Genomic DNA, 18199 nt, shown 5'->3' on the forward strand with positions numbered 1-18199 from the left:
TGATTGCTTAATAAATTGGGAGGTCAACCTGCCCTTTATACACTTTCATTAAAGATCTAATTCCAGCCATAGACAGCATAATTATCAAACTGCAGAATTAAACCCAGGAGAGACAGCTAATATAGAAGATAACAGGTTCAAAATTAGTTTAACAAGATAGAGTCATGGATGAAGACTAACAGTGAAATTAAACAGGAATAAATATAAAGGCCCACATTTGTTTGAAAAAGATGGTGACACAGATATAAGATGAGAGAGAAAAAGCTTGACAGGAATTGCAATACAAATGTTATTTGAGCTTTAAAACAAGCTTAATATAAACCAGCAAAGGAAATTATTGCTAAAAATGTTAGCATAATCTTTGATCTCATTATTAAAAAATAATGCACAGTTTATTGTACTCTGTACTGAAGTAATATGCTTCATTTTAAAATTACACATAATGAATAATTTTGATAAACTAGAGAGAATCCAGGGGATGGAATCAGGTTGGAGAGAGAAACAAAGCTACCTCATAAATGGTAAAACAGATTTTTATGTGTTCAGCTGCAGAAAAGACTCAGGTTAGACACAGCAATTGTTTTCAATGTTTGATGGTCTTTCATGTATAAGAGGAATTAAACATGATCACTTGTTTTCCCTGTGTAGCTATAGAGACAGGAGCAGATAAGAGACAGATCTAGTTTAACATTTTTTTTAAAGTTTCCTAGCAGCTGATGTTTTCCCACAATAGAATGAACCATTTCATTGGGAAGATACTTGAGGTATCAAAGGAGAGATGGATTAATCACCGCTTAGAAACTCTATAGGGATCTTTTAATGGGTCAGATATTGATATAAGTAAGAATCCCATGATAGTTAACTCAGGACAACTAAATTTTAGGGTACATTTAAAAATGTAATTGTGCTTCATTAAACAAAGCTCTGCTATAGTCAGAAATTCTTCAAAATGAAAATTCTTCCTGGACATTGTCTTCAGCCACTAGAAATTTTGTAAGGACCCTGTTGCATGCTCTCAACATAACTCAGAAATTTGGGGAATTCTGCTGAGGACTATGTAATAATAGCAATGATGCATTCGGATTGTAGGTACTCTTTTTTTCTTCATAGTTAAAATAGCCTTCATGTTATAAACTAACAAGAGGTCTAGATCAAGCACACACATAAATGCTCCAGGTTGAATGAAGCAAATTGAATGAAAAAATTCCTAAGCAAGCTGCTGATTACTAGACAGTTGAACTTTTGAATTTATGATTTTGACTTTGACAAAGTAATTCTTGCAGAAGGTATGACTCAGTTAATACCATCCTCACCATATTTATTAAATTAAGGAACTCAAGCCCTAGGTCTTGAGTTAAAAAACTCTTCTTTAAAAATAGCTGCCACGGCTTCTCAGCTGAGTCAGACCAATACTTGGCTTTAGCATCATCCTCTTCCTTCCGAGGGATTTCAGTTTGGTAAAACTCCATTAGGCTTTGAGACTGCTCCTTTACCTAAAAAGGGAGAATATAAATGAAAGTTAAGAACACTTAAGAGCATTTTTTTAAGAAAAATACATTATGTTTCAATAAAAACCAACATAAAATTAAATTGAAACTACATTGGCAGAATTTTTAAAATAATTATTGAATATTGTCAATTTACTGAAAATATATGAAAATCTGTTTAGGTTGTTGGCAGACAGGATGACCAATGGTAGTAAATTGAGCTGACAAGTTTATTACCCATAGGAACTTCTTACTGCCGCCAAAATCATATTTATGTACTGTATTATATGTGTGTGTGATTTGTAATTTGGGACAATTTATGTCAAAGACCAGTGTGGTTCCATAACAGCTGAGTTTTATAATTCAAAATAAGACACATATAGAATCAGCGAATATAAATCAGAAGGAAATGTGAGTGAATGATTATTAGTAAATTACCCAATTTTCTTTTAATTAGTGATAAACCAGAACAGAAAGAGGGTGAATAACAACTAGTTTTCTGTATAAGTATTAATATTAACTGGCCTCCATGAGCTAATCTTACTGAAATATATTAGTTTGCCTTTTTGGTATTATACTTTCTCATTTGCTAAGCAATGTAAGTAGTACTACATTGTTTTAAATCATTCTCCTTGAACAGAGATTATACCAAATCAAATGCGTCTGTAGAAATACAGATTAACATGTAATTGGATAATGTAGAAATAGCAGAAATTTTACACTGTTTTTACGAATTCTGAATAATAGTGGCCAATAGGACAAGGCTCAGATTGCTTATAACTACTGAAAGCAATCTAAACGGGGTAAAAAAATTTCAGGCAGTGGTTTTTCACTGTATTTTAAATATCTTAACATCATTCTTAATCAAAATAAACTTAAGAGGAAAGCCTGCAAATGGTTTTCAGAAAAAGAAGTTTTCTCCTTATCTCCCATGATCCATTTATTCAGGGTCCTCTGCCTAGGATGATGTTTCCTCAATTTTTCTACTCCTGCTTATTCTTTTTTTTTTTTTTTTTTTTTTAATCATCATTTTATTGAGATATATTCACATACCACGCAGTCATACAAAACAAATTGTACTTTCGATTGTTTACAGTACCATTACATAGTTGTACATTCATCACCTAAATCAATCCCTGACACCTTCATTAGCACACACACAAAAATAACAAGAATAATAATTAGAGTGAAAAAGAGCAATTGAAGTAAAAAAGAACACTGGGTACCTTTGTCTGTTTGTTTCCTTCCCCTATTTTTCTACTCATCCATCCATAAACTAGACAAAGTGGAGTTTGGTCCTTATGGCATTCCCAATCCCACTGTCACCCCTCATAAGCTACATTTTTATACAACTGTCTTCGAGATTCATGGGTTCTGGGTTGTAGTTTGATAGTTTCAGGTATCCACCACCAGCTACCCCAATTCTTTAGAACCTAAAACAGGTTGTCTAAAGTGTGCGTAAGAGTGCCCACCAGAGTGATCTCTCGGCTCGTTTTGGAATCTCTCTGCCACTGAAGCTTATTTCATTTCCTTTCACATCCCCCTTTTGGTCAAGAAGATGTTCTCCATCCCACGATGCCGGGTCTACATTCCTCCCCGGGAGTCATATTCCACGTTGCCAGGGAGATTCACTTCCCTGGGTGTCTGATCCCACGTAGGGGGGAGGGCAGTGATTTCACCTTTCAAGTTGGCTTAGCCAGAGAGAGAGGGCCACATCTGAGCAACAAAGAGGCATTCAGGAGGAGACTCTTAGGCACAAATACAGGGAGGCCTAGCCTCTCCTTTGCAGCAACCGTCTTCCCAAGGGTAAAACTTATGGTAGAGGGCTCAACCCATCAAACCACCAGTCCCCTATGTCTGTGGTCATGTTACCTGCTTATTCTTTATGAACTAATGAAAACGTTACTTTCCCTATGGAGCCTTCATTTCCTTCATTTCCCTGGGTTCCCAAAGATAGTTCTGAGAGAAAGAGACCCATAAGCAAATTATTACAATACAAAGACAAATATACAAACAATGCTATAGACACACCCAATGTTAGGGGACCACCCCTTCTCAGAGGAAGCGACTTTTGATCTACTTCTTGGGGAGTTGTTGTCCAGGCTGAGAGGGAGTCATGAGAAGGACATCTTGGATGGAAGGAGTAACGTGTGGGCTCACAGTGTGAAACTGCTGGCTGGTTCATATGATAGTAAGTAATCTTAATGAGGATGAAGCTCAGGTTGCACAAGCTGGGGGACGGGGGTAGAAGGGGGTGAGAAAAGAGGCTAGAGGGATAACTGGGCTCGATAACAATGGCCAGTGCATTTCAGCCTTGCTTTTTGACCGTAACCAACATGATGTTGACACATTTTCATTCTCTTGAAACAACTGATAGCTACCACCATGACTCAGAATCAGCACGGCGATCATCATTACTTCAAAAGGTCTGTGCACTACAAGCTGTGAGGTAAATTTGATGGACTGTCTGTTATGTACAATTTGTAAACATAAAGTTTAATCCATCCTTCTTATTCACTCAGAAAACCCCACTGAAATTATACCATTACAGGAATTCCCTTGAATCTGTTCTAGTTTGCTTCTTTTTTGGTCAATTAACAAGAAACTTTAATTTTTTGTCCATTTTTGGTAAAAGTTATTTGTAATGTTTCACAAATTACATTTGTTGAGTCATACCTGAATTTAGGAGGTAACGTGATCAGATTCACTTTAAATGATCTTTTGTAGCAGAAAAGGATAGAGTAAAAGGAAAACTATAAAAGGCAGAGAGTCCACTTTATTAAGCTCGGTAAGAGAAGACAAGGACCTGAATCAAGGAAGTAATGATGGAAATGGAGAAGGAGGGAAGTTAAGAAATCTTTTGGTTGACTTAATAGATACGGGATAGCACAGCCTTTGAATTAGCAAAAGAAAAAAAAAGAGAGAGAGGGTTTTGGACATTAAATTTCAACTTTGATATTTACTAGCTGTTTGTACTTGGACACCTAACTCTCAGAGCCTCATTTTTATAGTGGGATAATTGTAACTAAAACATGGAGATGTTGCAGGAAGTAAACAAAATCAGGTATGATAAGCTGAGGGCCTGGTACAAATAAATCTTCCTTAAGAGAGGGGTTGGAGAACGTGTGAAGCTTCTATATAAGAATTCTAAAAGGATGATGAGGTCATTGAACCAATGCCTAAATATGTAAGACGAAGTATGTTTGAGGAAAAGATAACCAGTTGTGTTTTGTTTGCTTTAAGGAGCCTACAGGATACATAGGAGGAGATACATGATAAGAAGTTGAAAGCATTGGTCTGCAGCTCAAGAGAGATGGTGCTGAGGAACCACTTTAGATTTATTGGGGAATTGAAATAAGCAAGGATATGATTTTCACTGGGAAACTGCATAGAATGTGCAAAAAATAGAGGGCCCAGGGGAGAACTGCGTGACAGTTCAGGAACAAAGGAAGAGAACTGAATCAGGTAAAAGTAGAAAGAAAAATAAAGAAGTAAACAGAACTCAGCAACAAAAAGACAAACAATCCAACTAAAAAATGGGCAAAATACTTGAACAGATATTTCTCCAAAGAAAATATAAAAAATGCCCAATGAGCACATGAAAAGATATTTGACATCATCAGTAATTAGAGAAATGCAAACCAAAACCAAAGTGAAATATCACTTCACACCAACTATGATGGTTATCACTAAAAAAAAAAAGTAAAATAATGAGTGTTGGTGAGGATGTGGAGAAATCAGAACCCTCATGCATTGCTGGTGGGAATGTAAAATGGTGCAATTGCTTTGGAAAACAGTTTGGTAGTTCCTCAAAAAGTTAAATACATGATCCAGTAATTCTACTCCTAGATATACACCCCAAAGAACTGAAAATAGAGAATCAAACAGATACTTGTATACCAATGTTCATAGCAGAATTAGTCACAATAGCCAAAAGGTAGAAACAATGCAATGTCCCCGTGGTGGTTTGAAGCTGTATGTACTCCAGAAAAATATGTTCTTAAGGTTAATCCATTCTTGTGGGTATGAACTCATTGTAAGTAGGACCTTTTGATGAGGCTACTTCGGTTAAGCTCTGATCAACCTTATTAAGGATGAATCCTTTATAAACAGAATGAATAGAGAGAAAGAAGAGAAAGCCACCGAAGCAAGAAGTTAAAATCAACGAACCCAGAAGAGAAGGGAGAGAGTAGCAGATGCCACCATATGCCTTGCCATTTGGCAGAGGAGCCAAGGATCACTGGCAGCCAGTTTTCAGGAAGAAAGCATTGCCTTGAGGATGCCTTGATTTGGACATTTTTCTCAGCCTCAAAACTGTAAGTTAATAAATTCCCATTACTTAAGCCAACCCATTTCACAGTACCTGCTTTAAGCAGCCTAGGAAACTAGAAAGTCCCTCAGCTGATGAATGGATGAACAAAATCCATTACAATAGAATATTATTCAGCCATAAAGAGGAATGAAGTTCTGATACATACTATAACATGGATGAACCTGGAAAACATTATGCTAAGTGAAATAAGTCAGACATAAAAGGACAAATATTGTATGATTCCACAGATATGAAATATTTAAAATAAGCAAATTCATAGAGACAGAAAGTAGAGTAGAGGTTACCAGGATTCAGGGAAAGGGGAGTTATGGTTAATGGGTACAGAGTTTCTGTCTGGGATGATGAAAAAGTTTTGGTAATGGGTGGTGATGAGTACACCACTGTGATGGTTAGGCTTATGTGTCAACTTGGCCAAGTAATGGTGTCCAATTGTTTGGCCAAGCAAGCACTGGCCTAACTGTTACTGTGTGGACATTTCATGGACTTAAATCATCAGGAGGTTGATTGTCTCTATGATGGATTACATCTACAATCAACTCAGAGGATTACCTTCAGCAATGAGAGACATTTCATCCAATCAGTTGAAGGCTTTAAAAGGAGAAGTGATGACTTTCGCAGTCAGAAGAGAGAATTTCCATCTCTGCTTCAGCTGGCCAGCTTTTCCTGGGGAATTTACCAAAACCTTCATCAAAGCTCCCAGCTTGCTGCCTGCCCTACAGAATTTGGACTCCTGCATCTCCACAGTTGTGTGAAACAATTTTATAAAATTTCATGCTTACAATGGAACTTTGAATAGGAAGTGAGATACGGTAGGTTAGTATAGGCTGGAGTGAAATAGTGACACATCCTAGAGTAATTTGGGCAGATAATAAAAAATATATTTACAGCCTCCCCCTCCCCAGCCCTGAGGATCTGGGGGAAGGTGCGGATGTGTTGGACATCCTCACCTGGACTGTTGTTGATGTTGTCACAAACATTGGGACTGGCGGTTTGATGTGCTGAGCCCTCGAGCATGGGACTTGCCCTTATGAAGCTCATTACCACAAAGGAGAGTCTAAAGTTGTATGTAATGGTGCCTAAGAGTCTCCCCCCTGAGTACCTCTTTGTTGCTCAGATGTGGCCCTCTCTCTCTCTAACTGAGCCATCTCGACAGGTGAACTCACTGCCCTCCCCTCTACGTGGGACCCGACTCCCAGGGGTGTAAATCTCCCTGGCAACGCAGAGTATGACTCCTGGGGATGAATGTGGACCCGGCATTGTGGGACCGAGAGTATCTTCTTGACCAAAAGGGGGATGCAAAATGAGACAAAATAGTTTCAGTGGCTGAGAGACTCCAAATGGAGTCGAGAGGTCACTCTGGTGGACATTCTTATGCACTATATAGATAACACCTCTTAGGCTTTAATGTATTGGAATAGCTAGAAGTAAATACCTGAAACTACCAAACTCCAACCCAGCAGTCTGGACTCCTGAAGACAATTATATAATAATGTAGATTAGAAGGGGTGACAGTGTGATTGTGAAGACCTTGTGGATCACACCCCCTTTATCTAGTGTATGGATGAGTGGAGGAATGGGGATAAAAACTAAAGGACAAATAGGGTGGGATGGGGGGATGATTTGGGTGTTCTTTTTTCACTTTTATTTTTTATTCTTGTTCTGGTTCTTTCTGATGTAAGGAAAATGTTCAGAGATAGATTGTGGTGATGAACGCATAACTATGTTATCATACTGTGGACAGTGGATTGTATATCATGGATGATTGTATGGTGTGTGAATGTATTTCAATAAAACTGAATCTAATAAAAAAAAAAATTTCATGCTTACAGATATCTCCTGTCAGTTCTTTTCACCTAGAGAAACTTGACTAATAAAAACGGTGAATGTAATTAATGCTGCTGAATTGTACACTTAAAAAAAGTTGTGATATTAAATTTTATGTATGTGTTCCCAGGATAAAAATTTTTTTAAAAAGAAGCAAACAGTAGTATTCCACTTACGTGAAATGTCAAAAAAAAAAAAAAAGGCAACTATAGAGACAGAAAATACATCAGTCTAGGGTGGGTGGGTTAGCACAGCAGGGACTGACTGCAAAAGTGCATCATGGTTCTTTTTGAAATGATGGAAATACACTAAAACTGGAGTGCAGTGATAGTAGCAAAACTCTATAAATATACCAGAAGTCAGCACATTGTAAAATAAGTGAATTTTATGTTATGCTATGCAAATTATGCCTCACCAAAGCTGTTAAAAAAAAGCCAAAGGAGGTGAAGTTGGGTAACTGGGTTAAATAAATGCTGCAGAGAGATTAGGCAGGAAGAAGAATGAAAATCACATAATTGCATTCGTCTATCGGTAGGTAGTTTATAAGAGCATAGCTGATGTAGTGAAGAGGTGGCAGAGAAGCAAGCAGGGATGAAAAGGGAAGAAACTCATCTGCAGTGTGGAGAGGGCTGGGAAGGAGGAGGAAGTAGAGGCAAGCAGTGGCATCTACTCATTCCAAGAGTTCAGATGTAACTGGAAGGAAAGTGGCAAAGGCAAGCCTACTTGGGCATAATTGTAGACAAAGTGGAACAAAGAAACACACAAGGCAAATTGAAAAATTAGAGGCTGGTTACTGGAGCAAACATGGAGGGACTGATTAGTGCTAAACAGTAATAGGGACATGGCTTTACTGGAGACAGAGGAGGAAGGGTAATTATGTCAATAGTTTTGGAAGTAGAAGGAAGTCAAGACAGTTATGCTCAATCTCCTCAAATTTTTTTCAGTGAAGTATGAGGTAAGGACATGAGCTGAGATTTAGGAATGGAAACTGGGGTAAGATGTTTGAGAATCACCACTGAATGGGAGCCAATCAGGGAGCATATGTGGACCCAGCTGAGGCAGGGACCTATAAACTTGAACAGCACCAACTGGCACAAGGGATGATTTTCCACGGTAGTGGCAGAAGGCTTGGAAAAAGAAGCTGAGTATATAGTGTTGAATGGATCTAGTATTGGGAGTTGGCAGATTTCGTCAGGGTAGGAGGCAGGGTGTTGAGGAGACAGAGAGTGGAATGGAAATGAGTGACCACGAACTGACTAAGGAAGAAGGAAAGCTGCAAGAGAGGGGAGTGGAAGACAGAACGTTGCCAGGATTAGAGGGACAGGAGGCTCTGACAGGTAGAAAAATAGATGTGGTGAAAACAGGGACGATGAAAGGACATGAGGTTCTTTTGAGAAAGTGTTATTTATGAAGCTAAGATCCTAGCCCTAGCGAGGATCCTGGTCCACAAAGGTCAGAGTGGGCCAAGGAAGTGGATGCTTAACTGGACGTCAGGAAGGTCCATTTTGACAGTGAAGATGCAGAGAGCTCGCACTTCTTTGAACCTTCAATTCGTGAACAGAAGTCTTTATCAATAGGATAATGCTATTATCCTATTTAATGCCTGTGCCCAACTGTGAGAATTCAGGGCCAAGAAAAACTAAAAAGAAGCCAGAAATGGTGAAAGGTTGAGTAAAGATGTGGAAAATGAGGCAGTGGTTACCTGAGATTTCCAGGGACTGGGCAGAGGCTTCTCCCAGAGTGGTAAGGAGTTCAGAGTATTAAAAAAATGAGACCAGAGAGAGGAGATGCATGTCTGTGGGATGGGGATGGTGGGAGGCATGGGTGAGGCTGCCAGTAGGGTGAAGGTGAGAAAATGGAAATCTAGCAGCTTCTTGACTTTGGTAGGCTTTAACCTTGAGTTTTCCTGGCTGGCTCTACCTCCCACTAAGACAGCCGCCAGCTCCCTGAACATGAGGGTGATGTGCATGCACCTGTAGGACTAGGGTTAAATGCATGTGGGACTCTAATATTTTTACTATTACTGAATCTGTCTTCAAGAAGCTGGGACCTTTGAGAGAGGAATCTTAGTCTGTTAGAGAGGGTTTTAGAGATTATCTATTAAAATCTTTTGAGAATAAGGCCTCAGAAGAAGCTCTCAGAGATGACTTATTAAAAGGCATCTCACAAGACAGATCTGAGACTGGACCCAGAGCCCATGATTTTCAGTTCTGTTTATTTTAAATGAACCGCACTAATTGCTTAGCTGTCCAAAGAGACTGATGGTTTAGAAGATGATTTATTTTTAACTAATCTGTTATGTGTTGCAGATACTTTAAATATTTATGGGACGTAGTAAAAAGTGTTCCAATACAGCCACTTTGTTTATTTGTGTGTATGTATCTAAATACACACACACACATACACATTTGCCTTACTTTTTAAACAACTTGTTGAGTTTTTGTGTTAGTTTATGTGCACGTTTTTTGGTGCCCTGAAGAATAAAAGACCTGTAAGTGAGTACAATCCCTGGGATGGAGGACTTGGAACTATCCCCAGGACAGAGCTTATCATCCCACAGGAAGCAGGGAAATGGGCAGAGGCCACCTTGCCTAAGATCAACATACAGATACCCACCTCCTCTGACGACTTTAAAAAGGCCACGTAAGTTTGAAGAATTTGTAACCTGGAGCCAATGCTTTGGCAAAGTATTTTTAATTCTTCCTCTAGCCATTTAGCTTTAGAAGAAAGTGATGCTACTTCATCAGGTTCAAATTCATTTTTCTCTGTCATGATTTTTGCAGCTGCTTTTAATTCATGTGATGTGTCCTATGAACGCCAAGCACAGGGGGTCAGAAGCAGACGGGAATTATCTTCCATACATCCATCTAATATAATTATTAATTGAACTTGTACCAAGTCTCTCTCAATAAAAGAAAGACATGACTTTCAAAATTCAAAAAGGAAAAAAAAGGCACCTTAACATGAAAACCATCTCAATTATTCTTTAGCTCTATTGCTTAAACTTCTTATTTAGAGCATTCTATTTTCTGTGTCACAGATAGAAAAAAGGTTACTTGGTACAAAACAAAATGGCAGAACTATAATTATAACTGAGTATTGCTTTATGGAATATAACAATAGCGCAATCAAATTCTTCAACTAATTGTTATATGAGTGGGCAAGTTGACAAAATTTGCTTCTTCGTTTTTTAATTGACAAAAAGTAACATATCAATTATACTTTTGCAGTCTTATTTGATATTCTATCTAGAAGGATTTTTAAACAGTGTAGGGGAAATGTTACATATAAGGTCTAAATAACCCAGAAGAGTTAGTGAATTTGACTTGCTTGGGAATGCTCTCCTATGTTTTCCCTTGAGTGCAATTTCTGGCATGTGAAATCTAACCACTGATTAAATGGTTGAGTAGATATTGTAGTCATTACATATGCAATTGCTATAGAAAAAGCCATGTAAAATTTCATGTGAGACCAAGCTAGGAATCAAGCAAAAATGCAAGGAAAAAGCTTCACTCTCATTTGCAGCAAGGAGGGATTGCTTCCTTCTTTGTATTTAATATGCTTCCCAAGTACTCCACTGAATGAAGGTAATTTTAATTTATAAGCTCTGCTTCATGATAGCACTCTGGGAAGGAGAGGAGTAGGGGAGTTTCTCCCCATGCAATTTCTTCACCCCTTCTAAAATTTCTAAAATAAAAAAAAAAAAAAAATGAAATTAAGCCCAGGCATAAGTTTTATTTTACGTATTTTAAATAATGAATTTTAAAATACCACCAGGTGAATTACTTTTTAAAAATTGGTTTGCCTGTGAGTGTCGGGGGTTGGGAGCTGTTTGTGGAGGAGGCTCTACTGCTAAGAATTGTTGGCCCAACAAGGCCATTTCCTGCTAGCCTGGGTGAGCCAGGGGGAGGGCCCCTGACTTGCCCTTCTAAACACCTGCTGGGGCAGTCAGGTGACTTTAACCTTAGTACCACGTGACAGGAGTTGGAAGGAGCTAAAAATAGTGTCAGGGAGAGGAGGGTCATTTTCTGCCTCTGATTGGTGGGTGTACAAACAAGGTTGTGTTTTTAATTGCTTCCTAGAATCTTGCAATAACACAATACTAATGGTAATTTTCTTTTGAAATTTGCTCCAGCAGAAACGCTACTGAATATGAAGAAAAGAAATCACATTTAAAAAAATCATAACCTTAATAATAATTATTATTTTATTTACCTTAGCTTGGATTTCTAATTCAAGATATTTACTCAAAATCTTCTCTGACTCAGGAAGGCTGGAACCAACATCCATTGCATTGAAAAGCACTGGACTGATTTTCTGAACTGACATTTCCACCTTTAGGAATTAAGAATACATTGCAATCTTAATAATACTATATTTGCATATTTGTAGCCATTGTGTAGGGAAGATAAATTTTACTCTCTATAATCTCATTATTCTTTATATATGTAATATTAATTTTAATCAAAATAAAGTTTTAAATATTCTAGTATTTTATGTTTAAATTAATATTGCTACTCTTCATATGAGGAAATACTACTGACCCTCCAACAACGGGTATATATTTAAAGATATTTCTTTTACTTACAGCAATTATATATAAGACACCATCCATGACACCTAAGAACTTATTATCTGTATAAACTCGAAAAGATAATGTACTTAACACATTAGCAGAGATGAATTTATCTGATTAACTCATAATCATCCACTGCCAGCTAAACGGCACCCACTTTGCAGGTACATTTAGAGGGCCAGTGCATGGGTATTAGATCACCCCACAGGTTTCTACAGGTGGAGCTGAAGGGGGTGCCAGGGCAAAGCCAAACATTATAAACAATAGGAAAACACAGGAACACATTTAATCTACTTAATGGTTGAACATGGGGGACTATGATTTGATCTTTGTACACATGAATCAGTGAACAAGGGGGCTTTTAAAGTCTATGCTATTCAAGTTACTTCCTTTATCTCCTTGCACCAATTAGATTCCTTCCTTCCTATAGTCAAATCGGCTCGGAATAAGACAAACTGCTCTTTGACCTCCTACTGCATTTTCCTCTACCACCAAATTAGCTTGAATCTCAAGCTCTAGGGAATGTGGCAACAGAGCTGCCACCATATTTGGAATCTCTCAAACCCAGGCATCAGCACAAGCCTCATATTCCCATTTTTGGATCATTAGTAGGTGGGGAGACGATTTAACTAGAGACATGGTTAGCCCTTAATGTCAGCTGTAGGAATAAAGAAAGGCATGTATTTTATGTCCTCTTCTGTGAAGTCTACTAAATCTATATGTGTAAGGCTAGTCATATAGATCCACTGTATCAAATGAAAATATCATTGAAAATTTGAGACCTAGGCTATGTAGCAAGGTTTGTTAGCATTAATTAATATCATTGTTAGTTTTTTAAATATATATTCTTCCTACAGATAAGTATATTTTTATTCAGTCAAATAGTAGCTGCCTGGATTTACTTTTCTTTAAAAATAGGAAGTAAAATTCTCGTATTCCATTGTATTCACTCTATAGAAAGGACTTTCATATGTATGGTTTTATTCAAAATGACCATGTCCTTTGAACTAGGCCTAGTTCAATCAAGTATGATAATGACACTTTATTACCTGGAAAAACCTAAAACATATTTTTTTTTTTTTAGCACACATGCACATACACACATGTTCACTGAAACTTTTGCCCGTTGGAACTATGCACAGAATTGTTCAAAGCAAGAACACAGTTCCAAAAGGCACATGTTTCAGGTAACATGGTACTGTGCAAAACATGGATTCCCTTTGTGTACATGTATTCAATGCTAGCAGATAGGGTTAGATATTTATGTTTGGCAAACTTGGGCAGGGATGGTTGATGAACAATAGTGAATTACAACCCTGTTTTTTTCAATTATAGACATTAATGTGGATCCTAAGAGGAGCCTACGGAGACCTGCCCCATCCTCTCTGTCCCCCACCTCTTGCCCATATATGGCAGTTGCCATACTGTCTATTATCACCAAAGTAAAAAATATGTTATCTTCAGCAATGGAATTAAAGCAGTTGCATCTAAATATTAGCCTAAGGAGAGTGCATTTGATGAAACTACCTTTCTTAGGTGACTCTCCACTGAGGCTGTTAATTGCTGTTTCTTAAGAGCAAACTCCTTGTGTGCGGAACATTGTCCGGTTAGCTGATCCACTCGTCTCCGGATGCATCCCATCATTTCACGGACGCCGCTAACCCGAGAGCTAAACAGAATGAGCCAGCTGTTAGTTCACTCCACCCTGAGAGAGAGGTCCCAGGAGCAGGCAACATTTGGAAACTGATCTGCTCTTTTCACGATAGGTAACAGTTGATAGAAGTTATCAGCTTCAGGTTTAGGATAATAGAAATTACATAGTAATAGTCCTGGTATAGCAGGGAGCAAAAACAAATTATGTTCCTTTGTTTAAGTCATCAGTCCTGAAGAAAAAAAGATGCCTTATGGGTTTTTACAACCAGGTCTATTTTTTCCTAAAGGTTTACTTTTTAATATTTTTCTATAAGATACTTTGAGATCCTTATGGCATAAAAAGCACAGTATGTTTGCCAAAAGTTGTCCTGGGGGTATTATTTAAAAGATTCATATATCTAAAGATGCTGTTTGAATAGAAATGTGGCTCAGTCAATTAACAAAGCATGTGCTACTCCAATAGGGTAAAATATTTATACAACTCCAAGGTCCTTGGTCCCTGTGACTATGAATGCTCAATGAGTGTATTCATGAGGTTGAAAATCAAGTTACCATCAATAATTAGGAATCAAATGTACTAGCTTATAAAAAAAAAAAAAACAAGCCTCACATCGCCATTTGTCATCTGGGATGGCCCTTATGAGGGAAAGTGACACAGGGTTTCATAACATGAAAACGCCTTTAAAACAACAAATGAACTTTGAATTTTTCTCCAGTCACTCTTAAACTAAAATTGTCTTAGCATGTTTCCTAACCAGCTCCAACTTTGGCATACTAGCAATGCAAGGCAATGAAAGAACATTATTGATGGAAGGATCTCTTGAATTTTCAATCTATCTCTAAAACAGAGCTCTGCTACAGTTGAGGAACTTTGAGTCTTTAATTCCACATCAGCCATTTCCTTCAAATACTAATAAAGATTAACATGATAACTCTTAAATTTAATTACCCAGAGATAAAAACGATCTTGGATCAAGGTACAGATTTCAATAATTTTACTTCAAATAATTAATTTATGACTGTAAAAATGAATTTAATTAGTAATGAAATGAGGGTAAGATCCCAAAGGACTAAGAGGTAAAGTAACCTCATCAGAATTTCAATGAGGCTGTTAAAGAGGTAAGAGTTCACCAGTCAGCTTGAGATTCCTCCCACTTTTGTTAAATGTACCTGGGCCCCGGTGTGCCCTGTGGGTGCTACCTGCTACCGGGGTCCCAGCAAGTTTAACTGGGGGTAAGATGAAACCACTGTGAGAAATCTCACTCTTCACAATTATGTTCCACAGACATTACACTTAAAACAATTAGGTTTGCATTTTAATACTCAGAAACAGTAACGAGTATACTCAAGAAACCAGGGAAATTTAGAAATAATTCTTTTGATACTTAAATCCACAGATTCAGTGAAGGCAGTGTATTAGTAGTACTCGTATTTTGAGTAGGTGTTAGACTTTAAGACATTATATTCTAAAAAGGCACTTAAAATCCTAGTTGTCCTATATACTGTAGGTTCCAAATTTTCTATAGAATGTGACTCTTAGAAAATGTGGAATGAGAAAGATAAAGTTAGTAAGTGATACTGAGGAAAGATGGTAAAGAGAGCAAAGTTTGTTAAGGAAAATGGGCAAACACTGAAAAGAAATACGGCTGGAAATGGCATAAAAAGTCCCTTGCTAAAATAAAATGAATTTGGAAATGATTAATAAAACTCAGAAAGATAAAATAGAATATGATTTAAAGAGCTGCATCAACTAAGGTAAAAGATGCTCACTCCCGTCTCTGAGTTGCCCTTATGTTGTTCTACCTAGAATGACCTCTGCATCTGGCGTTTTGCTAACCAATTACTATCTTTATTACAGATACTATTTTACTAACCAACGTTAGAATAGGGTCCTTCTTGGCCCCAAGGAGGTGTAGCTGGGAGGGAGGTACAAACCTCAAATAGACTACTCCACTCCCCTCAGGAAACCAATCCTCAGTAACCAGGTCCAGCCAAGCCTCTTGGTCCCTGCTCCGATCACTTTTCTTAGTCCTTGGCTTTCTCTAAAGAATGTAGTTGTCACCCAGCTTCTTGGGCTTATCTGTAAGTGCAGCCATGATGTCTCAGGTCCCAGAGCTCAGACCTACTCTCTGACTTGCTCTGGCATCCCTAACTGTTCCCTAATGTTCCATTGAATTCCTGTTTTGTCTTAGTAATGGTGCTCTGACTTGACACAATCCAGCCTCCTTTTGGCCATTCAAGACTAAAGTGAGCCCTCCTTCCTCTGAAATTTTATCACTCAATTGTATAGTGCCATGAAAAATACAGACTATGGTTTTATGCTTCTCATAGTTTTGTAGACAATGCTATTAAGAGTTACTACTTAATGAAGTCTTGCAACAAGTATGCTACTTCAAGTGCACTATAAATGCATTATTTCATACAATCCATAAAATAACGTTGTAAGGTAGGTGTCACTAACCTCAACTTTTAGCTGAGGAACCTGAGGCTCTGGAGGTGAGCTAACTTGCCCAGAGTCACCCAAGTAGTAAGTAGCAAAGCAGGGATTTGAAATCAGGTCTCTCTGCTACTCAAATATATATATACTTATATTTAATAATTGTTTATTGAATTAATGTTTGTTTTTAAATCTTAGTTTTCAGTAATGATTTTTTACTCAAATTTCAGGAAATACAGACAACACACAAAAATGGCTTTCATTTTTAGCCGTAAAAATACTATTACTACTACCAATAAAAATAATTATTGAGCGCTTACTGTGACAATTCCCCGTTCTAAGTAGCTCTCTTCTAATTCCCATAACAACAGATAAGCCAACGGAAGAACAGAGAGCTAAGAAACTTGCCCAAGATCAGTAATTAAATGGCAGAGGCAGGATTTGAACCTGTTCATCTGATCCCAGAATCTATTCTTTACCACCTCACCGTACTTGTCTGGGTCTGTGACACAGCATGACAGAAACTGGATTGTTTTGACTCTGAAATTTCGCTTTACTCTAGGTTGAGTGCTGGTGCCTATCAAAAAAACAGGCTGGCCCGGCTGAGAGGGTCTTTGGAATTAGCTGGTTTCTCCAGTGTCTGTAGTTGGCAAAGCGGCCACTAGAGGGGTTGGGTGCCTTGTTCAACCTTCGTGTCTTGAGGGTCTCTTCAGCATAGAAAACAGACTGAGCAAAAACCAAGTCAAGCATTCATTCCCTAAAAACGTTGCTCTTTAACAACTTACAACTTTAACTTAGATGAATCACAACCAACTAAATAGGCTCTCTCTCTGCCTTTGGAAGGTCCAACCATTTTTTATTTTTCAGTGACCTAGGAGATATTTGTCTTGTTTTGTGTTGATTTGTGTCTTCTCTTGTATATCCACTATATTGTACATTTTTAAAGGGAAAGAATGGCATCCTAATCATTCTTATGTCCCCTGAAGCACTGAGCACATAGCCTTGTATTAGCAGATCAATGCACATTTTCAAATTAAAAAAAAAATATTCTTTGATCAATATTCAAAGGAAAGGAAGACATAGATTTAAAGAATGAGAAGAACATATGCACACTCTATTAAACATGTCATTAGTAACAGTGTCTAGTAGTTTTTAAGCAATGACGACTTTGCCTTTTGCCCACTTAATACAAGTTTTAGGCTACAAAGACTGTCCAGTTTCTTCTTTATCATTTATAGTTTGCTTCAACTGATACTTCTCTGCTCTATTTAAAGTCTTAGAAGGTCAGACTGAATTTCTTTGTTCTGCTGAGCATTATTATGCCCTGTTTGCATTGCCTCTAATTTTTGCTTGGACACCTTCCTAAGTAGGAGAAGCTGCCAATCACCTTGCTTATCCTAGCTAGCTCCTATTTTATTCTCCTTATATTGTCAGCTAGATCATCTCTACCTTAAAGGGCAGGAATTTCTACTCTTTCTCCAATTACCAATTAGTATTTCCCCATCATACTTTTAGCTCCACTGCCACTCTCCATTTTCTTCTTAGTGGAAATCTAATCTGCAGGTTACAATTAGCCCTGCTTCCATCATTTTCAGTTAGAAACTTTATAAGCTGAATCAGGGCTTTACTTTGGAACATTCTAAAATATTTTTAAATATGGATAGCATGCATATTGGTAATTTCCTCAGAGCCTGAAAAGCAGATGGTTTGATCAAAGGAAAGATATGACTTCACTCTCTGCTTGCAATTCTTACATGAACTGAAAATATATTAGAATTTCATAAGTCACTGAGGAATGAGTCCTATTACTTCAGAGTCATAATAAATAAATGGGATGAGGACTAAAGGCGAATAACTGAAACTTGGTTGAACCAAACCATGGTGCCCTG

The 18199-nt window shown here is 37.7% G+C and overlaps 1 protein-coding gene across 9 annotated transcripts in view; it reads right to left on the minus strand.

Annotated features, from left to right (window-relative positions):
- CCDC141 (coiled-coil domain containing 141) overlaps positions 1–18199 on the minus strand; it is a 232839-nt gene that overhangs the window by 39423 nt on the left and 175217 nt on the right. For all 9 annotated transcript variants that reach the window (XM_037848536.1, XM_037848537.1, XM_037848538.1 and 6 more), the window contains 4 exons: positions 13748–13889; positions 11860–11979; positions 10261–10452; positions 1314–1493 (listed from right to left, as the gene is read on the minus strand). In XM_037848536.1, the coding sequence (XP_037704464.1) occupies positions 1314–1493; positions 10261–10452; positions 11860–11979; positions 13748–13889 (634 nt within the window). The remainder of the gene's footprint in view (positions 1–1313; positions 1494–10260; positions 10453–11859; positions 11980–13747; positions 13890–18199) is intronic.

Source organism: Choloepus didactylus, chromosome 9, assembly GCF_015220235.1.
Source record: "Choloepus didactylus isolate mChoDid1 chromosome 9, mChoDid1.pri, whole genome shotgun sequence".
Classification (NCBI taxonomy): Eukaryota; Metazoa; Chordata; class Mammalia; order Pilosa; family Megalonychidae; genus Choloepus; species Choloepus didactylus.